General features: G+C 49.6%; 1 protein-coding gene and 1 long non-coding RNA gene across 7 annotated transcripts in view; one reads left to right on the forward strand and one right to left on the reverse strand.

The window, feature by feature from the left end:
• Positions 1-7,695: 7,695 nt before the first annotated feature.
• LOC114017857 (uncharacterized) lies at positions 7,696-15,256 on the reverse strand. Its single transcript, XR_003563142.2, has 4 exons — positions 15,072-15,256; positions 13,437-13,546; positions 10,691-10,779; positions 7,696-7,906 (listed from the first exon to the last, which is right to left on the reverse strand). It is a non-coding gene; the product is annotated as an uncharacterized LOC114017857 (long non-coding RNA).
• A 1,201-nt stretch (positions 15,257-16,457) lies between these two features.
• CELSR1 (cadherin EGF LAG seven-pass G-type receptor 1) overlaps positions 16,458-20,400 on the forward strand; it is a 176,632-nt gene continuing 172,689 nt past the window's right edge. For all 6 annotated transcript variants that reach the window (XM_055711224.1, XM_055711227.1, XM_055711229.1 and 3 more), the window contains exon 1: positions 16,458-19,298. In XM_055711224.1, the coding sequence (XP_055567199.1) occupies positions 16,616-19,298 (2,683 nt within the window). In that variant the 5' untranslated portion in view covers positions 16,458-16,615. The remainder of the gene's footprint in view (positions 19,299-20,400) is intronic.

The following is a 20,400-nucleotide window of genomic DNA, read 5'->3' on the forward strand; positions in this document are numbered from 1 at the left end:
CCTGATCTAATGATAGATGCTCCTGTCTGTGGCAGGTTGTTTGAACTAAGCGACCTTTGCAGGTCCCTTCCAATGCAAACCATTCTGTGATTCTAAGGGAGTGAAGGCAGTTGTCATCTCTTACCCACGTCGTTAACCTGGCAGCTGCCAGCAACAGGAGCCTCACCCCTAGCTGTCGTACTCAGGGGCTTAAAAAGAGGGTTTTTACATGAAGCTGCATAGCTGGGACTTACCCAGCCTGGCCCCCGGGCCATGCTGGGCCTCCCCACGCACAGGGTACCACAGCTGGCACTTTGTGTCACAGCTCCTGTTCTGGGCTGTGTCCGCTTCAGACAGCAAGTACTCAGGCTGATCACATCTTTTCCTGAGGCTCAGTTCATCTTGTCAGTCCAGAAAAATGGAAGGAAAAATATATCCTACTGGTCTTTCCTCTGAGCTGCCTTTCCTTTACACCGCTGTTATTATTCTATCACCCTTCCTCCAGGCCCACCACCCCTCAGAAGCCTCATTGCTGAAATTCCCCAGGGAGCCAGGACCAGCCTCACTGTTCACCTTGCTCCTTGCCTGTCAAGGACCTTGAGTGTTCCCTCCAACTCCCAAGCTCTCCCAAAAATGGCTCCTACTCCCCAAGAACTATTTTCTTCCTTGTCCTCCTCATCATCATCATGTGTTCACCCCTCTCCTTCATCGGGGAAGACGGATTAAGCCTCCCTGTGCTTTGATCAAAGCCTCAAAGTGCTGGATCATACTGCTACTGGATCTAATCGAATTTCAGCTGTTAGTGGTAAATCACATCATCTCATCGCTGACTCTATCAGACAAAAAGGGTCTTTCAGCTGTCTCCCTCGAAAAGCAGAGCTCCCTGCTCTTGTCAGGAGAAGCAAGTGCTAGTGGTCCCTCTTCCAGTTTGAGAAGGAAGGGGTTTCCTCTGAGACGTAATGAAACTTGCACAGAAGAGAGCTCAACACCAGATACAATCACATCGCTCCAAGACCTGGGATCCCCCACGCTGATCTTCACTCAAGCCTTGGCCTGCACCACTATGCCATGTCTGAAGCAGCATCCTTATCCTGGGGATATTGTTAGATGCCAGATATTATTTTTTCATTACTAAATATTCAATAAAAGCTGAAATTAAAGAAGCATGCTCTTCAGAGCTGGTCTGGGCAGACCAGTGCCCTACCAGCTCTGCTCCTCATGCTGGCTAACACTCGACTCCTGCCCCGTGGTCCTCCCGCTCCACCTGGCATTGCTGGCTCGCTGCTGGCTCACAGGGCCCTCTGCTTTATTCCTGTTAAGGAATCAGACAAAAAAGAAGTTTACACTTTTCTTTTGTAGCTCTCAGACGATGGAAAAATAGCTGCAACACATGAAATGACTGCTGTAAAGATGTCACAGTGAGGATACTGGCAGGGCTGACCCACAGGCTGGTCTCGCCCTGCAAGGCACGGCTGGATGTCAGAGTGACCACCAGCAAATGGAATAAAATGCATTTAAAGGCCCAGCCCTGGGGCTTCAGACCAAAACACCACACTGCGCTGCGGAAAAGTGTCCAGACCTCAGTAAGTGCCAGACGCCAGGCTTTCAGGGATCTCTGGCAGCAGGAGGATGGCATGGCGAAAAAGCCAGAGGCTGCTTTTCAATAGGAGTGTCAGCCTGCTGAGTGCCACCAGCGTGCTGCCACACCACAGCTCTCCCAGTGCTGCCTGCCATGCTTGGATGGCAGAGAGGGTGTTGTGTGGCCACACTGGGACCTCCCACAGCAGCACCTGGCTGGTATAGCCACATCTCCATGTCCCATGTCCCCATCCCCAGGGTATCCTACAGCACTGTCCAGATGTGGGACTGGGCTCAGCATTTACACCCTCTGCTCTGCAGGGTTGAGAGATGACATTTTCAGGCAAAAGCTTGCCAACTAATGATTTTTTTTTTTCTGGACTGATTCTGGGAAAAGGGAAGGAGTGACCCAAGGAGTGTCTAGGCTATGGATTTTGAGTTGCTGAAAGAAGTTTCCTGGCACGTATAGCCAAAACCCATCCTGATGTAGTTGGATGTCTTTTGAGTTTTTTGCATGGTAAAACCAGCAAATAGGTTGGGTGACATGAAATCTTTACAATAAAGCCCTGTCAGCAGGGAGACATTCCGTACCACCAGCAGCCAGCTGAGCGGTGCCCTCCCCTCCTGAGCCTCAGCAGTGCTGCAAGGGGAGGCAGGGAAATTTGCCTCCTCAGTGCCAGGGGACAGTGGGAGATGCATTCTACTGCTCCCCCTTGACAGCACCCTCTGCCCAGGGCCCTTGAGACTATCCAAAAGGTGTCATCTTATATTACTTATTTATAATAAAATGCCAGTCATTTGTATTCAGTTATATTCATATAAAATAAATCATCTGAGACATTATTTTTCATGTATCAAATCCTGCTCCTCTGGTAGATTTTAGGAAACCATCAAGCGTATCACTTCATTTTTCTTCATACAGTATTTCTAAGCTCAAAAACTGATGACATCTGAAAAAGATCTTAAAACATCTACCAGCTTTGCCAAATTGAAATATTGATGTACTTTAACTGCAGTTTTAATAGACTCTCAAGGTTTTCAAACACTTCTACTTGAAAGTGCATTCAAAGGTTTTGGGGTTTGTGTTCGGGTTTTTTTGACTGGTGATTAAGCAGTTCTGTACATTGTAATTATGATGGAGAGCTGAAAATCTACAACTCTGCTCCTCCAAGGCAGACATGGGTTATGAGTAGTCCCATTCCAACTTATACGTGCAGTCTGTGGCATAATAGGGTCCTGATCCACAGGAAGGGCTTCATTGAGCTGCTGCAATGCAAATAATAATAGGTACAGCTGAAACATAAGGTCAAGAAAAGATTTATGTGTTTGAAAGATCAGGACTGATGCTGCTCCTGTACAGAGAATAAATGATAGATGTAAATTTTATTCTTGGTAGCCCAATAACTTAGATTTGTTTATGTTTCTCCTTGTTGTAAGTAACCCCCAAAAACACATGAAAAGACCATGAATATAATATACTGTTGTGCATATTTAGCGTTTAATACCTTTGAATTTTGGTGCTAAGATTTGGCCCTTTTATTTTAATGCCTCTTTTCATAAGGCCAGACTTGAAGTGTCTGTGATTCAGAAAACTCTTAACTGGCAAATATGAAGTCTTCCTACAAAAAGAAAAAACTTCCTTCTAAAGAACTTCACTGGATGCTCTTTGAGAGATCTAACTCTTGCTCCAGTGTTTTTATCATTGTCTTAAAAGGCAGAGCAATTCAACCATGATTAATTTTTCATGCGTTGGGTTGGAAGAGATAATTAGAGTATGCTTCATACCGATTGTCTGCAACTGCTTTCTAATTAACTAATTGGCTACAGAACTAATGAGATTCAAAATTAATTATTATATTTGAATTTGGCCAGACCTATTTTAAGAACCATGAAGACAGATTGGCCAGAAGCTTTCATTTGATGTCAATCAGACCAGTATTTTGGAAATACTGTTACATTATCACCTGGGTAGCTATTTTTCAATGGGTTTTGCCTCTACCTGGTGGCTGAAGGATGAATTGCATGATTCCCAGTTTTTCTTTGGTGGGAGGCAGGCAGTCTTTTTCAATAAGAATATATACAGAAACAAGAAAAATTCTTTAAGCTATTACTATCACCTAGGGACTCCAGGTTTTTTCCCCATTCCACAGTCGGGTCAAGAAACTATTGGAAGGGATTAGTGGTGTGGGTATGTGAATAAATATGATATATTAATCACAGTTAGCGTCAGCAGTCATGACTCACATATCTAAGATTTCCTTGAAAGCATCAGCAAGCAAGTGTCAACAGACAAGCAAAATCCAACAGATACAGTCAGCTTGATTTTCAAAAGGTGTTGGGGAAATCCTTCAACAGCAGCTCATAAAGTAGCTGCCATGGATTAAGGGAGGGTGTCTTCATGTGGTGAAGCAACTGGCAAGAACAGGAACATACCAGCAATATTCACAAGGAAGGGGACTCTCAGCTGGAGTCCTACACTGACATGTGCTGTGACTGCTCTGAGCAACCAATTTCTAAAAAAATCTGCAAAGGAAGGTGAATAATAGGCCTTTGGGGATATGGGTAAAATTGGTCAACTATGCACAGCTGTCCAAAGTAATACGGATGAGAACTACTTCAGCAGTTCAAAAGAGTTTCAGAATAGCCCCAAACTGGACAGTAAAATGGCAGGTGGAATTTGCAGAATTTACTGCTCTGCCTGCAGGACACGAGACAGGGTAACAAGCCAAGAAGCCCTTTGGGCTGCTTATTCTTGATTTTTATGTATCCTCACATCCAGTACCTTCCAAATTTGAGGAAAAACTGCAAAGGCTACTAAGCATTTGCTGGAGCACATCTCATCTCCCACTAGATCACATTTCACACCTCGGCAGGAGCTGTTTATCTGTAAGGTAGGAAAAGAGGAAGATAGCCAGAAAAGCCTCAACTAAATGTGAAAAAGGGCTAAAATCTTTTCCATTATAAGTCCATAGTGTACAACAAGTGCTACATGAGGAAAGTGCAACATATTCCCATAACACATGTACTTAAGGTGACTGCATAGGTCACCTTAATTCTGGCATACTCTTGAGAGCTTGACTTTGCAAAGGCACTAATGTTCATTTAATTTCGTCTGTCTGTGTGGTTTCCTGTGAATAATTAGTAGGAACCATTTATAAAATCAGCAACACTTTACATTTGTACTCATTTTGAGATGACTTTCCTTTATCAGACTCAGTGTGACTCAGGCTGCCCGCTCTGTTCCCGCAAATGCAGGCAAAGCCCATGCCGGCTGCAGACACTGACCCGTTGGAGGGTCCTGTCTGCCTGCATCCCTCGGTCAGGCTGTGTCCGAGGGCAGTCAACGCTCCCACAGCACTGAAACCCTGAACGTGGTCCATGGTGAGCACCAGTGCTCGCTGGGCTCAGCATGAGAGATGCCGGGCAGCCGCTGCCACGGCCACCCAACCTGCAGGCACGGTCCTCACCGCATGGCCAGCCTCTGGCAGTACCAACAGCAAGAAGACAGGTCTATATGGCTCTCGGATATGCTGATGGGTGCCAGACAAACTCTTGCAATGACAGTGCTGTTAACAGTAATAGGGTGGCAATCCAGCCCAAGCAAGGAGGCTGGGCTCAGACCTGCCAGCAGACGTGTCAGCTGATCGTCACATCCCAGCATATCTCACATAGCAAAACTGTCAGCGGATAGTTCAGCAACCTAAATGAACACTGCCAGTGAGGCCTGCCGGGCTGGTCCGCCCGGCGCTGTGTGTGTTCGACGTGCCAGCTGCTTCTGATCAAGCACCGCGGTGCTGCAAGCTTGTGCCCTGAAGCAGTTCCAGTTGCTGGGACTCAGACGCTAAAGGGAGAGGAAACACCTCTGAAAAATGCCCAATTCAGAGGCACATCTCTTGGGTCACCCCGCCATCACCTCTGCACAGGAAGCCTCTGTGCCCATGCCCAGGTGATGAAGCACAGGGACAGGGCAGATGCTGGGCAGCTCTCCTGGTACTTCCAGGTTTCACTGGCTTGGTATTGCAGGAGGATGGGCTGGCTTGGCACAGGCTGACTACAAACTACCGACAACCATCCTGAGAAGCTTAGTACCAGGTAGGAATCCTGCCAAGCTATGAGATTATTGCCATTTTTCAGTTTTCAGCCACTTTCTACTGCAGCATTGTATCTCAGTGAGTCCTCAGAGGCACTGGTTTCAGACAGGGCCAGAGTCAGGAAACGCTAACTGGTGATCCCTCTTGGCAGTCTCATCCCTCTCTTCTGTTCTGCCTCCGTAAATCAGTAGTTCACCTCGCTCCATCTTTCTTGCCCTGTTTTATCGTCTCCCTTCTCTGCTGTTCACTGTTCTGTTTTGAAACACAAAATCACAGAAAGGCTGAGGTTGGAAGGGACCTCTGGAGGTCATCTGGTCCAATCCCCTGCTCCAGTAGGACCTCCTAGTGCCGATTGCCCAGGCCCATGGCCAGATGACTTTTGAATATCTTTAAGGATGGAGACTCCACAACGTCCCCGGGCAACCTGTGCCAGTGCTTGGTCACGCTCACAGTGAAAAGCTGCTTCCTTGATGTTCAGAGGGAACCTCCTCCGTTTCGTTTTGTGCCCATTGTTTCTGGTCCTGTCACTGGGCACCACTGAGAAGAGCCCGGCTCCATCCTCTCTGCACCCTCCCTTCAGGTATTTCTGTATACTGTAAAGATCCCCCTGAGCCTTCTCTTCTCCAGGCTGAACAGTCCCAGCTCTTTCAGACTTTCCTCCCAGGAGAAACGCTCCAGCCCCTTCATCATCTTTGTGGCCCTTCACTGGACTCTCTCCAGTGTGTCCATGTCTCTCTTGTACTGGGGAGCCCAAAACTGGGCACAACACTCCAGGTGTGGCCTTAGCAGTGCTGAGCAGAGGAGAAGGATCACCTCCCTGGTGCCGGTACTTTGCCTAATGCAGCCCAGGATACTGTTAGCTTGTTTTGCAGTGAGGGCACATCACTGGCTCGGTAGTCCTGGCCCTGACCCAGGCCCTGTGCACAGCAGGCCAAATTCAGCTTTCAGCTGTTCCCATGATTTAAGAGGATTTCCTGGGTCAGAATGAATTTGGCTCCATTAGCTAGGTCAGTATAACAGGGAAGGTAGAGAAGCAGAGATTTTGCTCTGAGCTCATTCGCGGTAGACGCATTCAGTACTGCAGTTTGGCTGAGAAGACTTGCGCAACTTCATCAAAACACACAGTTGCTCACCAGAAGTAGCAAAGAAAGTGAGGCAGAGAAACACTCCGCAAAGTAGTGAGCAGAAAACCTAATAAAGAGCACATCCCTCCACTGCCCGGGACCAGGAGAAAAATGCTGCAGAGCTGAACGTACTCTAACAGCCACCAAGCTCCTACCTAATGGATTAGCAAGGCTGACCCCTTCTGTATTTTAGAAAAATGCTGCCTTAGGGGTGAACAAACCATCTGATCAGTTACAGCATACGAGAAAGGCAAGGCCTTTCCAAGGGAGTCATATGGCCATGCAACAGATGGAGATCATGGATTAGGACAGGGAGCGATCTTGGTTGTATTGGAGCAAGGTGCAGGTACAGGGCAATATGCCTTCAGCAGCCCTACTATTCCCAGATGCTTTGGCATCTGCAGGGTATATGCAACATACAGATGGGTGAGAAAGCAAAGGGAGAATAGGATAATTCCCTCTTCCAAACAAAAAGAGCAAAGGCTTCCCTTCATCCCCTTTCCCAAGAAGCAGCCCACTAGCTCCCTGTGATATCCACCCATGAGAAGTCCAGCATCCCACCATGATGCCCTGTGACTAACCCAGGACCCTTCTCTGCTCCTGCCTGTGATGACAGGATGGTTTGCTGGTTAAAATTTTCAGAACAAGCCAATTTTGAGAACCTATTTCATCAGTGACAGTGGCAGCTGCAGGAATATTTTTAGTTTTGAGTCTCTCAGCCTCCTCGTAGTTCGGAAAATATTTCATTTTTTGCACTGTGGGTGGAAATGGAGATTAGCACTTTCTAATGTTACAGCAATGCTCCCTGGAGGAGTAGTGGAGATGATGGTGGGAGTCCTGATGCTTTGCCCATGGCCTGCAAAACTCAAGGGCACCCTGCATTGCCCTAACATGACATGGCACAAGGTGCACAGCAGCTAGGGGTGATGCTGCACGCTCCAGTGGGAACGGTTAGAGATATTCCCAGAGGATTTTTTTTCACTGGAAAATGTATTTTTTGCCCCTAAGGACAAAGAAATCGCCAATACAGCATTTATAGTTGTAGGTCAGGTCTGGAGAAACAGGCAGGGTACTGATGGTGCCGGTGCCGCTTCGGCTCTGCAGAGGCCTGTGCTGCTTGTCCAGGAACCATTCCTGCAGCAAGAGAGACAGTGGGATTTGAAACCAAAGCCACTGCATGAGAAACCACCTTGTATGACTCTCGTTTCTTTGAGGATGTTGGGACCCGTGCCTGTTGGTATAGGGAAAATCAGGCTGGCAGCGGCATTAGGGATGGAGTACAAGCCTGAGAGCCTAATGACCTTCCCACTCCCCAGCCTGTCTCACCGGTGATTGTTTTTGTCCTGTTTCCTGACTACAGCTTCCAGGCTAGAATATCTGAAGATAAGGGTGTTCCAGGGAATGTCAGGCAGAACAAGAAATGACCCCTGGCTGTACCTGAGCAAGAAAGTGGCTCCCCCTGTTTCCATGTGGCACAGCCTCCCACAGCCGTTGCGGTGCTGCCAGTGAGACTGCTGCCTACAGAGGGGCTCCAGTTGCTGCAAATAGGTTTGACCAATTTTACTTAAAAAGCAGGATTTGGACCGTTTCCCAGATTATAATTACCTATATATAAATACAATGATAATTATGCTACCTAACCGAGACCTCAGAGCACAAAGCTGACAAGTGATGACAATTAAATTCATTAAGAGTGCAAGTGCTCTTCCTCTCTTTTATGAAACAATACTGAGTGATCCCTGAAGAAATCCAGCAACCAGAGACATGATCTGCTAATAAGTGTCACGTGAGCCCGGTGAAGGCTGCTGGAGAGGCAGGACAACCAGTCCCCCCAAGGAAGAGCACTGGTGCTATATAGCTAGTAAAGGAGCAGAAAAGTGGACAGTTAAAACATTTGAAAATGCAGTATGCTTCAAGCATTTTGAGTGAAACCTACCTTTTCACTTTATCTAGACTGGGAAGCAAATCAAGGCAGGGTCTGTACTGTATGGTATGGACACCATCTGGCATGGCATGGCTTGCATCCAGAGAAAAGCTCTTTTACCTTTCCTGATATACAGATGGTAACCCCATCCAAATTCCTCACTGGGCATGGTCCATGACACGAGCTGGCCAAGGGGGTGAGCTGGCACAGGGCAAAGCTCAGCCTGAGAGCGTGGCACTGCTGCAACACACCGGTCCTGCACCACCATTCTGGGCCAGACCCCTCTGGATGTCAGCAGGACATGATGTCTCTCTGTACCTGTCCCAGAGCCCAGGAGAGCCTAAACTGGGGTCCATCGCAGTCTCACTGATGCTTTTTAAAGTGATTTAGTATACTGTTTTTTCAAACACTTTCTATTTTTTCATATTCAGAGGTTCCAAGCCTCAGGAATGATGACAAATGCTCAGAAATATGTTACAAAAGGCATCTACAGAAAAAGATGATTATTCCTAGGCTTCTTGGGAAAAATTGAAAAGTGATTGTGGTGCACAGAGTGCTTCCAGACCAGGACTAGAAACCAAGACTGTATCTTTCCATTGAACTCTAGATATGAAATAACACTAAGAAAAGGGAGGAAACAGCGATAGCTGTAACACCTCATCTGCAAAAAATACAGTGATTAAGAGAGATGCTAAACACCTACATCACCTTCTTGGTGTTTTTGCTGAGACAGCCAAAAAGCCTCAAACCCCACCGTTATCTGAGCGACCTTTTACACTGACTTCATATTCCCAAGTTAAGCATTTCAGCATGTTTTTATTTTTCCAGCAGGTCAACTAATCCCCTGCATGCAAGTGTTTCATTACAGCGGTGTGCTTCCTTCCCTAAGAGTCTGAAATACCTTGTCTTTGAATGTAATTGAACTTCTGGAAAAGGAACGGTCTAGACCAAAGTCACGCTTTCCTTGCTTTCATTCTGCCTTCATGTCCATCCACTAGAAGGTGTTTGAACACTCTTTTATAAGCAGTTGAAAGAGTTTCCCTTAATGGTTTTCCTGCGCAAAGGTTGCTGTGTCCGAGGAGCCCACAGCAAGCTCATGGAAAATAGGCTACAAAGCCCCACTGCCAGGGAAGAGCTGAACAGAAAGGTGACTGAGTGTGCAGGTGTTACAAAACTAACTAGGATTGTTGACTCTAATGACATCAAATCTAACCAGCTTCTGGAGAGGTGAAGAAGAATCTTGTGGTGCTGAGCGAGTAAGCAATATAATTGCAGATGGTGCTTAGTGCTGGTAGGCACAAAGTAATGGAGACTTGAGGAAAAAGACTAACCCTGTCTCTGTGTAAACCATAACAAGTTCAGAAAAATACTAGTGCAATCCAGGGGAAAAAAAAAACCCAACAAAAACCCCACAACATTTTGGAGGCATTAAAATCTATGGGAAATGTTTCAGTACTAAATGGATGTCAAAAGAGTAGAGAGAGCTTAAGGAATTACTAGCGGTGAAACCAGAGCAGGCTGGAGTGTAACAACAACAACATCCAAGTGTAGTGACCAAGGAGCAGTTACAGACAGCGGTACAAGAACATCATCCCCATACTCCCATGTAAATGCAGAGCACGCCTACCCCGTAAGCATGCCATGCAGTCCTGCAGAAGGCTGCTCCACAGCCAGCAACACCTCCATCAGTATCTGAACTACTCAGTTTACTCATCTTCTGTGTCATCTCCTTGTTCCTCATGTTCTCGTACCACCATCAGTAACTGCTCCTTGGTTGATACACCTTACAAATTTGTAATGTGTGGTTGGACTCCAGCCCGCTCCAGTCCCTAACCTGTCTCTTAGCCAAGCTAGATGTGTCTACCTTTTGCACTCTTTTCTTATTAATTAGTCCCTAATCCCCTGATTAAGTACCAGAAGCTGGCAAAGCAAGGAAACCTGTCCTGCTTCCCCTTTGTTTTGATGGGCTGACAACAGACTGGCAGCAAACTCACCTGAATCTCTTGAGCAAAGCCATGAGAGCTGATTTTTTAAATCTTGGTGTGACATAGGGTGAAACCCTGTGAGAGAGAAAGGACAAGTCCTGCAAAACAAGCAGTAAAAGGTAATTTCCAGGGGTTTGTTTTTCACTCAGTACCCCTGTTAATGTATAGGACAGATCTAAAAAGAAAATCACATGAATCTATAGACCTGGCCTTTCTACTCTGCTTACTTGAACCGGATCATTAGTCTGGGGTTTTATAAACTAGTTTGTTACAGAATTTGCTGCAGAGCTTGTTAGTTTGTAGAACTACATTTCTGATGCATTAGCCTTTGTATCACTTTTCCCATAAATAAAAGTCAAACCATATTCAGCTTTTATTTGCTCTTGGCCACTGTGTAATTTTTGGGCATGAAATTTGCTCTTCTGCTGGTTTGTTTGTCTACTTGCCTGTTGTAACTAGTGGAGCCTTTAGCTATTGTAAGTGAGGAGGGGAAAAAAATACCTAAACCAATTTAAAGTGAGGAAATTCACAGGCAGTGTTTGAGAAGGGTGGAGCTGAGCTCCTTAGGGTAAATTATAAATGGATGGTATTAAGTCTGAGGAAATAAACAAGTTCCAACACTGAACTGCTGCTATCTCCACTGAGGATTTTAAAAGAAGCAACAGTACAATTGGCTACAACAAACTGGCTGTCTAAGAGCTCTGAACTGTTCCTTCTCTTTCTACAAAAGGTAAGTTACACACAGCTGAGAAGCCTCGAACACCATTCCTGCAATAAGGATCCCAGCATTTTGGAATCCATTCTTGGCTTTAAGAGTAATGAATGTTAGCAATAAAAGTATTTTCTGGAATGTTTCCAGACCCGTGTGGTTCCTGCAATAGGTGAAGGTTCAAGTTTCAGCTTATGGCGCTCGAACTAATTCTTCTATTCTCAAAATAAACTCAGATGAAACATGAAAAAATAAATTACTTTTGCTCATTTGACTTTCTTGGGCTGGATGTGGAGCAGATTCGTATGGGGACTGGAAGTCCAAATGCCTCTATCGTGCTTGCTTTCTGCAGTGATTGGAGAAATTGTCCAAAATCCTGGTTTTATCCTATTTAAATTTGCTAGAGTGTCAGTGGGACTCGCTCAAGTCCTTGGACCAGTCTGCACACTGCACTGGGACGAGGTCTCCTGCGGGTGCTTTGGGCAGATGGAGCCCCCCCGGCCCCCACAGTGCCCAGCCCCAGAGAACCAGGGGCAAGTCACGGCAGCAGCCCAGGGCTCCCACCTGCCTCACGCCACGGGTGGAGGGAACACCACCACAGCAAGACTCACTTTCAAAATCAAGGAATTCCTCTTAGCTTGCCCCTCTCTTTTTTTTATTAGGCTTTATCACAGAGGACTGATCTCTGCTGATGTGCGGTGCCAGACAACGAAAAGACCCAGCCTTAAGGGTAGGATGTAACGGCAACCAGCACAGGCAGCCTAAAAACTAGCAAGTTATTTGTTATACGGGTGTTGGGATTTTTTATGTCTAATTTGTTGTCAGTCTATTTAAAATAATGGATGATAAATAACATTCCCCTCCAGAACCTAGTTTGTTCACTTCTAATGTGTGGCACAAAACTTCTGGTTTCTTTCCAGACACTGGAGAATTGGAAGGTTGAAGAATATAGTGTGGTTAAAGACTGCTTTATTGCTGCCTGTTGTGGTTTCTCAGATTATTTTCTCAAAGCATTGCTTTAGCGGGAATAGATCACTGGTGCATTTGGGAAGTAAATAAATGCAGTTATGAATACTTGTTACACATATCAATTTATGTTAAAACTATGTATATTGAGATCCCCTACAAGATATAGTTAGTGTTGCATGGATGCCTACATTTGAGGATAATTTTTCTTCTCATGCATAACCTCCCCCTAAGAAAGAGTTTAGAAGATAAAACCACTGGTTTGTGGGATGGGGGACACGCTGCATATCACCTTTTTGCAATGTACTTCACAAACCCCATGACAAAAACCTTTTCACCACTCTCATTCCTAAAAAATAAAGTGAACTATTTGTAACACTGCACTTCTGCATATGAATTTTTAAGTCTTTCCTCAAGGTACTAGTGGGCCAAGATGAGAAAAGCTCCATCTCCTTCCAGAGATCCATCCTCTGCAGAGATGGATGTTACACAGAATGATTTTATTCCCAACCTTAAAAACATTATCTGATCTATTATTACTCTTCCTGTGGGCTACAAATCTCACAGCACAGTTTCAACTAAGGAATGATTCTTGGTCTCTTCCCTGGTCTTGTAAACTTCATGTTTTAAGAAAACACCTTGAAGTTTAATTATTTTTTTTTTAGAGCTGAACACTGAACGGGGCTGGGTAACAATGCTATCCTGGTTTGTTGGGGTTTTTTAGCTTCTCAGTTTTGTTTCAAATTCACTTTGGAAAGAAACTTGAAATACTTCACTCCCAGACAAGTTGAAACAGAGCATTTTTTGAACTGTGAAATGAATATGTCATCGATTGGTACCAAGGAAACAAAGGGTCAGGCAAAACCTCGCCCACTTGCATATTTTTATGGACAACACTCATCACGGTGGTGTCACTGTGATTCCTTCTATAGAAAAGGGCAGCTTACACCTGAAAATCTGCAGAATCAGGCCCAAAGGGAGTGTCTGATTTTCTTAGAAGGATCAGTCTTCACTGCAAACTTGCCAGTTAAAACACGAGATGTAATTCTGATTTTCCTCCCCACCTTGAGTTGCCTTTACCAATCATTTGATTTTGCCGGTGTCTTCTCCAGCTCTTCTGGACCCACTGAAGCAGTGGCAGAAATGGATCACACGGGCCCCGACCTCTGACCCAGCAGCAATCCCTGTTCCTGGATGGAGTGATACAGGGACAGGTGTGAGGCATCTTACCGCTGCCTCCGTCTGAAAAGTGATTTGAATTGCCAATATGTTAAATAACCTCCTCTTTTCACTAAGGCAACGAGTCAGCCTTCAATACTACACTAACCGTTTTTCATTTGAAATCTATTTTTACAGTAATAGTATATGACAAGTGGTGTAATGCATGAAAGGAACAATAAGGATTATACCACTAATGAGAAAACGGTGAAACATGTCAGATAAACATGACAAAAATAACGGAAAATAGAGGGCAAGACATACAAACGGGAATATGCACATAACTGGTTTCATACAGATGCTTTTTCTTCCCTTTCCTGATTCCTGACTCATGGATGTTGCCTCTTGTTCAAATAAAATGGGAAGAAAAAAAGTTTAAACTGTCTTTTCTTGTGGATCTATTTTATCTAATAAAAACTCTGGAAACATGTACTGGGAACTCACTTTTGAAAAGCCATAGAAAAGGATTATTTTGTAACAAAAGCTTATTTTTCAAAGCATGGGCATTAGCATCATAGCAGGAAAATGTAGAGAAAAGTATGAACTTCAACCAGGGTTTTATTATGCAGATCTCAAGTTAATATTGATGTGATTTAAAGCAGCTATAGAGTGAGTTGCTTGACTTCTGGAGTATAAACCAGATCACTACGTTTGCTTAAACTTGATAAAGGGGAGGTTAACGTTAATATTTTTAACCTATTTCTTTCCTCTTCCTTTTCATGAACTATCATTTTCATCGGAGGATCTGAAAAGCCAACTCAGCTTCCAAATTCCATTTTTTTAAAAAATAAATAATGTAATTGAGTAAAGCTGAATCAGCTAAACATCTTCCAAACCTGCAATTTATACAGGTTTTTGTGGTTTTGTTTTTTTCCATGACAGACTTACTGGCAATAATCCAGGTGGGTGGGTGTCCCCTGTCCCCCCACCCTGTCCCCTCCCCCTTTGCAATAATGCAGTCTCGGGGATAAAAAGCAACTGAATCTGTTTTTTTCAGTCTCCTTGCAAGTGCCGGGCAGCCCGCGGTGACAGCACCGGAGCGCGCTGACAGTTTGCCTTCCAGCTCCTGCAGGGCACAAACGTTTTGCACAAGCCCAGCCGGCAGCCCCCGGCGCCTTATCGCCCGCGCCCGCGGAGCCCCCCGCGGGTCAGCAGCGGCAGGCGGCCCGCACCTCCTGCGCCAGGCGCGCAGCTCCCGCGGCTGCTCCGCGCTGTGCCCGCCAGAGGCCACTGCAGCCGCAGGGATGGAGGCTCCGCCGGGGCGCTCCGCTTCGGCGCTCACGTTACAAAGGGAAAAAAAAAAAAAAAAAAAAAAAAGTCAGCCGATATACAGGATTTAGCATAAAGTCGTACAATCGACGTTATAATCCCCAATGCAACGTTTACACGCGGGGTTCGGCTTTGCTTCTTCCCACAAACTACCTCGGTTTGCGTGTTGTACGTCGCGATTCGCAATTACCCCCAAGACGACTCTTAACTCGAGGCTCCAGCTCCTACCTGCCGCCTCGCACCGCCCGCAGCACGGCCCGAGCACGGCCGCAGCACCCACCGCCCCCCGGCCAGGCAGACGACGCTGATTTTGCCCGGAAAACGAATTTTACTGGATTTTTTTCCCCCTTCACAGGAAGAAGTCAAATAAATAAATAAACCCAGTTTAACTTTGCTCCGGCCGGCGGATCTGAGACGACAGGTGGCTGCTGCGCGGGGAAGCGGCCGGGAGCCGCGGCGCCTGCCCGCTGCCCGCCCGCCCCGCGGAGCGCCGGGGCCGGCGGGGTGGCGGGGCCGCGGCGGCGGGACCTGCTCCGCCAGCCGGGACCTGCTCCGCCGGCGGCCCCCGCAGCCCCCCGCCGCGGCGGGCAGCTCTGCCGGGGCGCGGGGCCGGGGCCGGCCGCCGAGAGGCGCCGGGTGGCGGGGCGGGAGCCCCGCGGGGCCGTTCGCGGCCCGGCCCCCGCCGCCGCCGCCCGGGAGGGGCCGGGCGGGGCCGGCGGGAAACCCCGCCCCGGGCAGCGCCCGCCGCGCTCCGCGCAGCCCGAGCCGCTCAGCGCCGCCGCGGAACCGAGCGGAGCGGAGCGGGGCGGCGGGGACGGGACGGGACGGGACGGGACGGGGCGGGGCGGCTCCGCCGCGTCGCAGCCACGCGGGACCGCGCCGCCCGTGGGCCGGGCCCGTCGCGGGGGGGGCGGGGGGGCTTCGGTATTTCTTTTTTTTTCTTTTTTTTTTTCTATTTGGCGAAGGAGACGAGCAGCAGGTTTATGCTAATCGCCCTCTCGGGAGCGGCTGCGGGCGGAGGAGGAGGAGGAGGAGGAGAGGAGCCATTTTGAACTCACTTCAAAGTTTAAGGTGGAAAAGTTGGAGCTCTCCAGCCCGCTGCCCGGGGACGGGGCGCGGGGCTCAGGGCCGGCGGCGCCCGGGCGGCGGGGGCGGGGGAGCCGAGCCGGCGGCTGATGGATGAGGGCGGGCGGGCAGCCCGGCGGGTGGATGGATTGTGCGGCAGCCCTCTGCCCGGCATCGCTGCCCGCTGAGCTCCGGAGATGCTGCGGCTGTCCGCCGCCGCCTGCGTGTCCTGGGCCGCGCTGCTCTGCGCCCTGGCGCCGGCGGGCGGCGGGGAGCTGCGGCCGCCCCGCGCCGCCCCGCTCCTCCACCTGCCCCCGGGGGCCGCGGGTTGCCGCGCCGCCGCTGCCGCCGCCGAGCCACCGGCGCTGCCGCCCGCCGGGCGCCTGAGGGCGGCGGGGGCCGCGCTGCGCCGCGCGTCGCCCGGTGAGCCCCGCGGGCCCCGCGGCGGAGGGCCCTGGCCGCGGCGCGCCCGGCAGCGGGCGGCCCCCGAGCCCCGCGGAGCCGCCGCCGGCTGCGCCCCGCCGCCGCGGGAGGGGAGCGGCGGGCGGCGCGGGGCGCGGCGGGCGCGGAGCCTCAACAGCCCCCCGCAGTTCCAGCTGCCCAGCTACCAGGTCTCCATCCCCGAGAACGAGCCGGCCGGCACGGCCGTCATCGTGCTGCGGGCCCAGGACCCCGACGAGGGGGAGGCCGGCCGGCTGGCGTACTCCATGGAGGCACTCTTCGATGAGCGCTCCAACGACTACTTCTCCATCGACGCCCAGACGGGCAGCGTGGTCACCACCCGCAGCCTTGATCGGGAGACGAAGGACACCCACGTGCTGAAGGTGACGGCCTCCGACCACGGCTCCCCGCGCCGCCGCTCGGCCACCACCTATCTGACGGTGACCGTGAGCGACACCAACGACCATGAGCCGGTGTTCGAGCAGCCTGAGTACCGGGAGAGCATCCGGGAGAACCTGGAGGTGGGTTACGAGGTGCTGACCATCCGTGCCACCGACGGCGACGCCCCAGCCAACGCCAACATGCTTTACCGCCTGCTGGAGCCGGGAGCCGGTGACGGGGTCTTTGAGATCGATCCGCGCTCTGGGGTTGTGAGGACCCGAGCCCCGGTGGACCGTGAGGAGGTCTCCGAGTACCACCTGGTGGTGGAGGCCAACGACCAGGGCAAGGATCCAGGACCACGCAGCGCCACCGCTATGGTGCACATCACTGTAGAGGACGAGAACGACAACTACCCCCAGTTCAGCGAGAAGCGCTACCTGGTCCAGGTGCCAGAGGATGCCCCGGTGAACAGCCAGATACTGCAGGTACAGGCCACAGATAGGGACCGGGGCAGCAATGCCCAGGTGCACTACAGCATTGTGAGCGGCAACCTGAAAGGCCAGTTCTACATCCACTCTTTCTCTGGCGCCATTGACTTGATCAACCCTCTGGATTATGAGACTATTCGGGAGTACACGCTCCGGATCAAAGCCCAGGATGGGGGCAGGCCTCCCTTGATCAACTCCACTGGCATGGTGTCGGTACAGGTGGTGGACGTGAATGACAATGCCCCCATCTTTGTGAGCACTCCCTTCCAGGCCACGGTGCTGGAGAACGTTCCTCTGGGCTACTCGGTGCTGCACATCCAGGCAGTGGATGCTGACTCTGGGGAGAATGCCCGCCTGGAGTACAAACTCATAGAGATGGCATCGTCCACCGGAGGTGCCCCTGTAGCAGGTGACTCTGGCTTCCCTTTTCAGATCAACAACAGCACAGGGTGGATCACGGTGGCTGCAGAGCTGGACCGAGAGACTGTGGAGAACTATCACTTTGGGGTGGAGGCCAGGGACCATGGCGTGCCTGTCATGACCTCCTCAGCCAGCGTGTCCATCACTGTCTTGGATGTGAATGACAACAACCCCACCTTCACGGAGAAGGTATATCACCTCAGACTGAATGAGGACGCGGCTGTGGGCAGCAGTGTCCTGACCCTGACAGCAGTGGATAGGGACGTTAACAGCGTTGTGACTTACCAGATCACCAGTGGCAACACCAGGAACCGTTTTGCCATCACCAGTCAGAGCGGAGGGGGGCTGATCACGCTGGCCTTGCCCCTGGATTACAAGCAGGAAAGGCAGTATGTGCTCACAGTCACTGCCTCTGATGGCACTCGCTTTGACACCGTCCAGGTCTTCATCAACGTCACGGATGCTAACACACACCGCCCAGTCTTCCAGAGCTCCCACTATACAGTGAGTGTCAGCGAGGACAAGCCTATTGGCACCTCCATTGTCACCATCAGTGCCACCGATGAAGACACGGGGGAGAATGCGAGAATCACGTACATTTTGGACGATAACATCCCCCAGTTCCGCATCGACCCTGACACAGGCACCATCACCACCCTGATGGAGCTGGACTACGAGGACCAGGCCTCCTACACGTTGGCCATTACAGCCCATGACAACGGCATCCCCCAGAAATCGGATACCACCTACGTCGAGATCCTCATCCTGGATGCCAATGACAACGCACCCCGCTTCCTGCGTGACCGCTACCAGGGCTCGGTTTTTGAGGATGTGCTGCTGTCCACCAGTGTCCTGCAGCTGTCTGCCACTGACCGTGACTCGGGCCTCAACGGCCGTCTCCTCTACACATTCCAGGGTGGTGACGATGGAGATGGAGACTTCTACATCGAACCCACTTCTGGAGTGATACGCACACTGCGCAAGCTGGACCGCGAGAACGTGGCTGTCTACAGCCTGCGAGCCTTTGCTGTGGACAGGGGCAGCCCACCACTGAAAGCCTCTGTGGATATCCAGGTGACTGTGCTGGACATCAACGACAATCCCCCTGTCTTTGAGAAGGACGAATTTGACATCTTTGTGGAGGAGAACAGCCCCGTGGGCTCTATTGTGGCACGAATCAGTGCAGCTGACCCTGATGAGGGGACCAATGCACAGATCATGTACCAGATTGTAGAGGGGAACATCCCCGAGGTCTTCCAACTAGACTTGCTCAACGGAGACCTCACAGCCCTGATGGATCTGGATTACGAGAGCCGGACGGAGTATGTGATCGTGGTGCAGGCCACTTCAGCCCCTCTTGTGAGCCGAGCGACAGTGCACATCCGCCTCCTGGACCAGAATGATAACCCACCGGTGCTGCAGGACTTCCAGATCCTCTTCAATAACTACGTGACCAACAAGTCCAACAGCTTCCCCTCCGGCGTGATTGGCAAGATCCCAGCTCATGATCCCGATGTGTCTGACAGCCTGGCCTACACCTTTGTGCAAGGCAATGAATTAAACTTGCTCCTTTTGGACTCTGCCACTGGGGAGCTCAAACTCAGTCGTGATCTGGACAACAACAGACCCTTGGAAGCCCTTATGAAAGTGTCAGTCTCAGGTAAGCAAGTGTTTGAGGATCTTAAAGCGTGTAAACCTGCTTGTCAGACCAGTATGGGGGCACGGGCAGAAATATCCCACTTGCAGTTCAGTGCACAGCTTTCAGTTTCCTGAAGCAGCGGTTTACCCGTGAAATTTTTTGGGAGGGACCACAAAAATGTATCAAGCCCATGTGCTGTGGATTGAAGTGGTGCAATGAAGTTGTTTAGTAAACGTGGATCACAAGGGTAAATAAATATGAGTGTGCGTGGAAGGGTAGTATGCGCCCTCAGTTGAGGTGGTGCTTGGCTGAAGCTTTTCTGATGTGGTTGCATAGAGGTAATAAATGATGTAACTTGCAAAGATGTAGGGAATGCACATGCATCCAAAATGCCATCTCCCCTCCCTCTTGGTTTTGGTTTCTTTTTTTCCCTCCTAAAAAAAGAAGAAGAAAAAAAAAAAGAACAGTTGAGATTTGGTATCTGTGGGGTTTTTAGCAACAAAAATTGTTTATTCCTTTCTGCATACTGGGAGGTTTGGCTGGTAGATCCTTAGGCCTCGGACCAGTTCTCTGCTGGTGTGGCCCGGGTGGATGAGACGCTGGCAGAGCTGCGCTGGTTTGCATTGCTGGCGTGTGTTCCTGTGGGAAACGGCAACTCTGAAAGCAATGAGTTATGGCTGTGTAATAGCTGTGTAACGTGGCTAATTGCACTGAAGTTGCTTTAGTAGTGCTAGGGGCAGACGCTGGCCAAATGCAGCCCCAGAATCAGTGGTGTTGCAGGGGAGGAGAGGACTGGAGAGGAAGAGGTACTGTACCCCACTAACTTCCTCAGAGAATTTGCGTCTCTGTGTGTGTGTGAAGGCTGTTCGCTATCATCCGATGTATACTTCTATATGAGTGCATACATGCTCTTAGGATATTATTCTTTTTCTGCTCAGTTGCCTTTTTATCGTGGAATTACATTTTATCCCTCTAATTGTGGCATCAATCATGCAATGAGTAATTTCCTCTGCAGGTGCCACTCTGTAAAGTTTACTGTGGACCTGATCCCATACTTCTGTTGACTTTGAAAGGTTTAACCAGATGCATTCCTTGCTGCCTCTCTCTGCAACCTAAAATGAAT

This window comes from Falco cherrug, chromosome 5 (genome assembly GCF_023634085.1).
Source record: "Falco cherrug isolate bFalChe1 chromosome 5, bFalChe1.pri, whole genome shotgun sequence".
Classification (NCBI taxonomy): Eukaryota; Metazoa; Chordata; class Aves; order Falconiformes; family Falconidae; genus Falco; species Falco cherrug.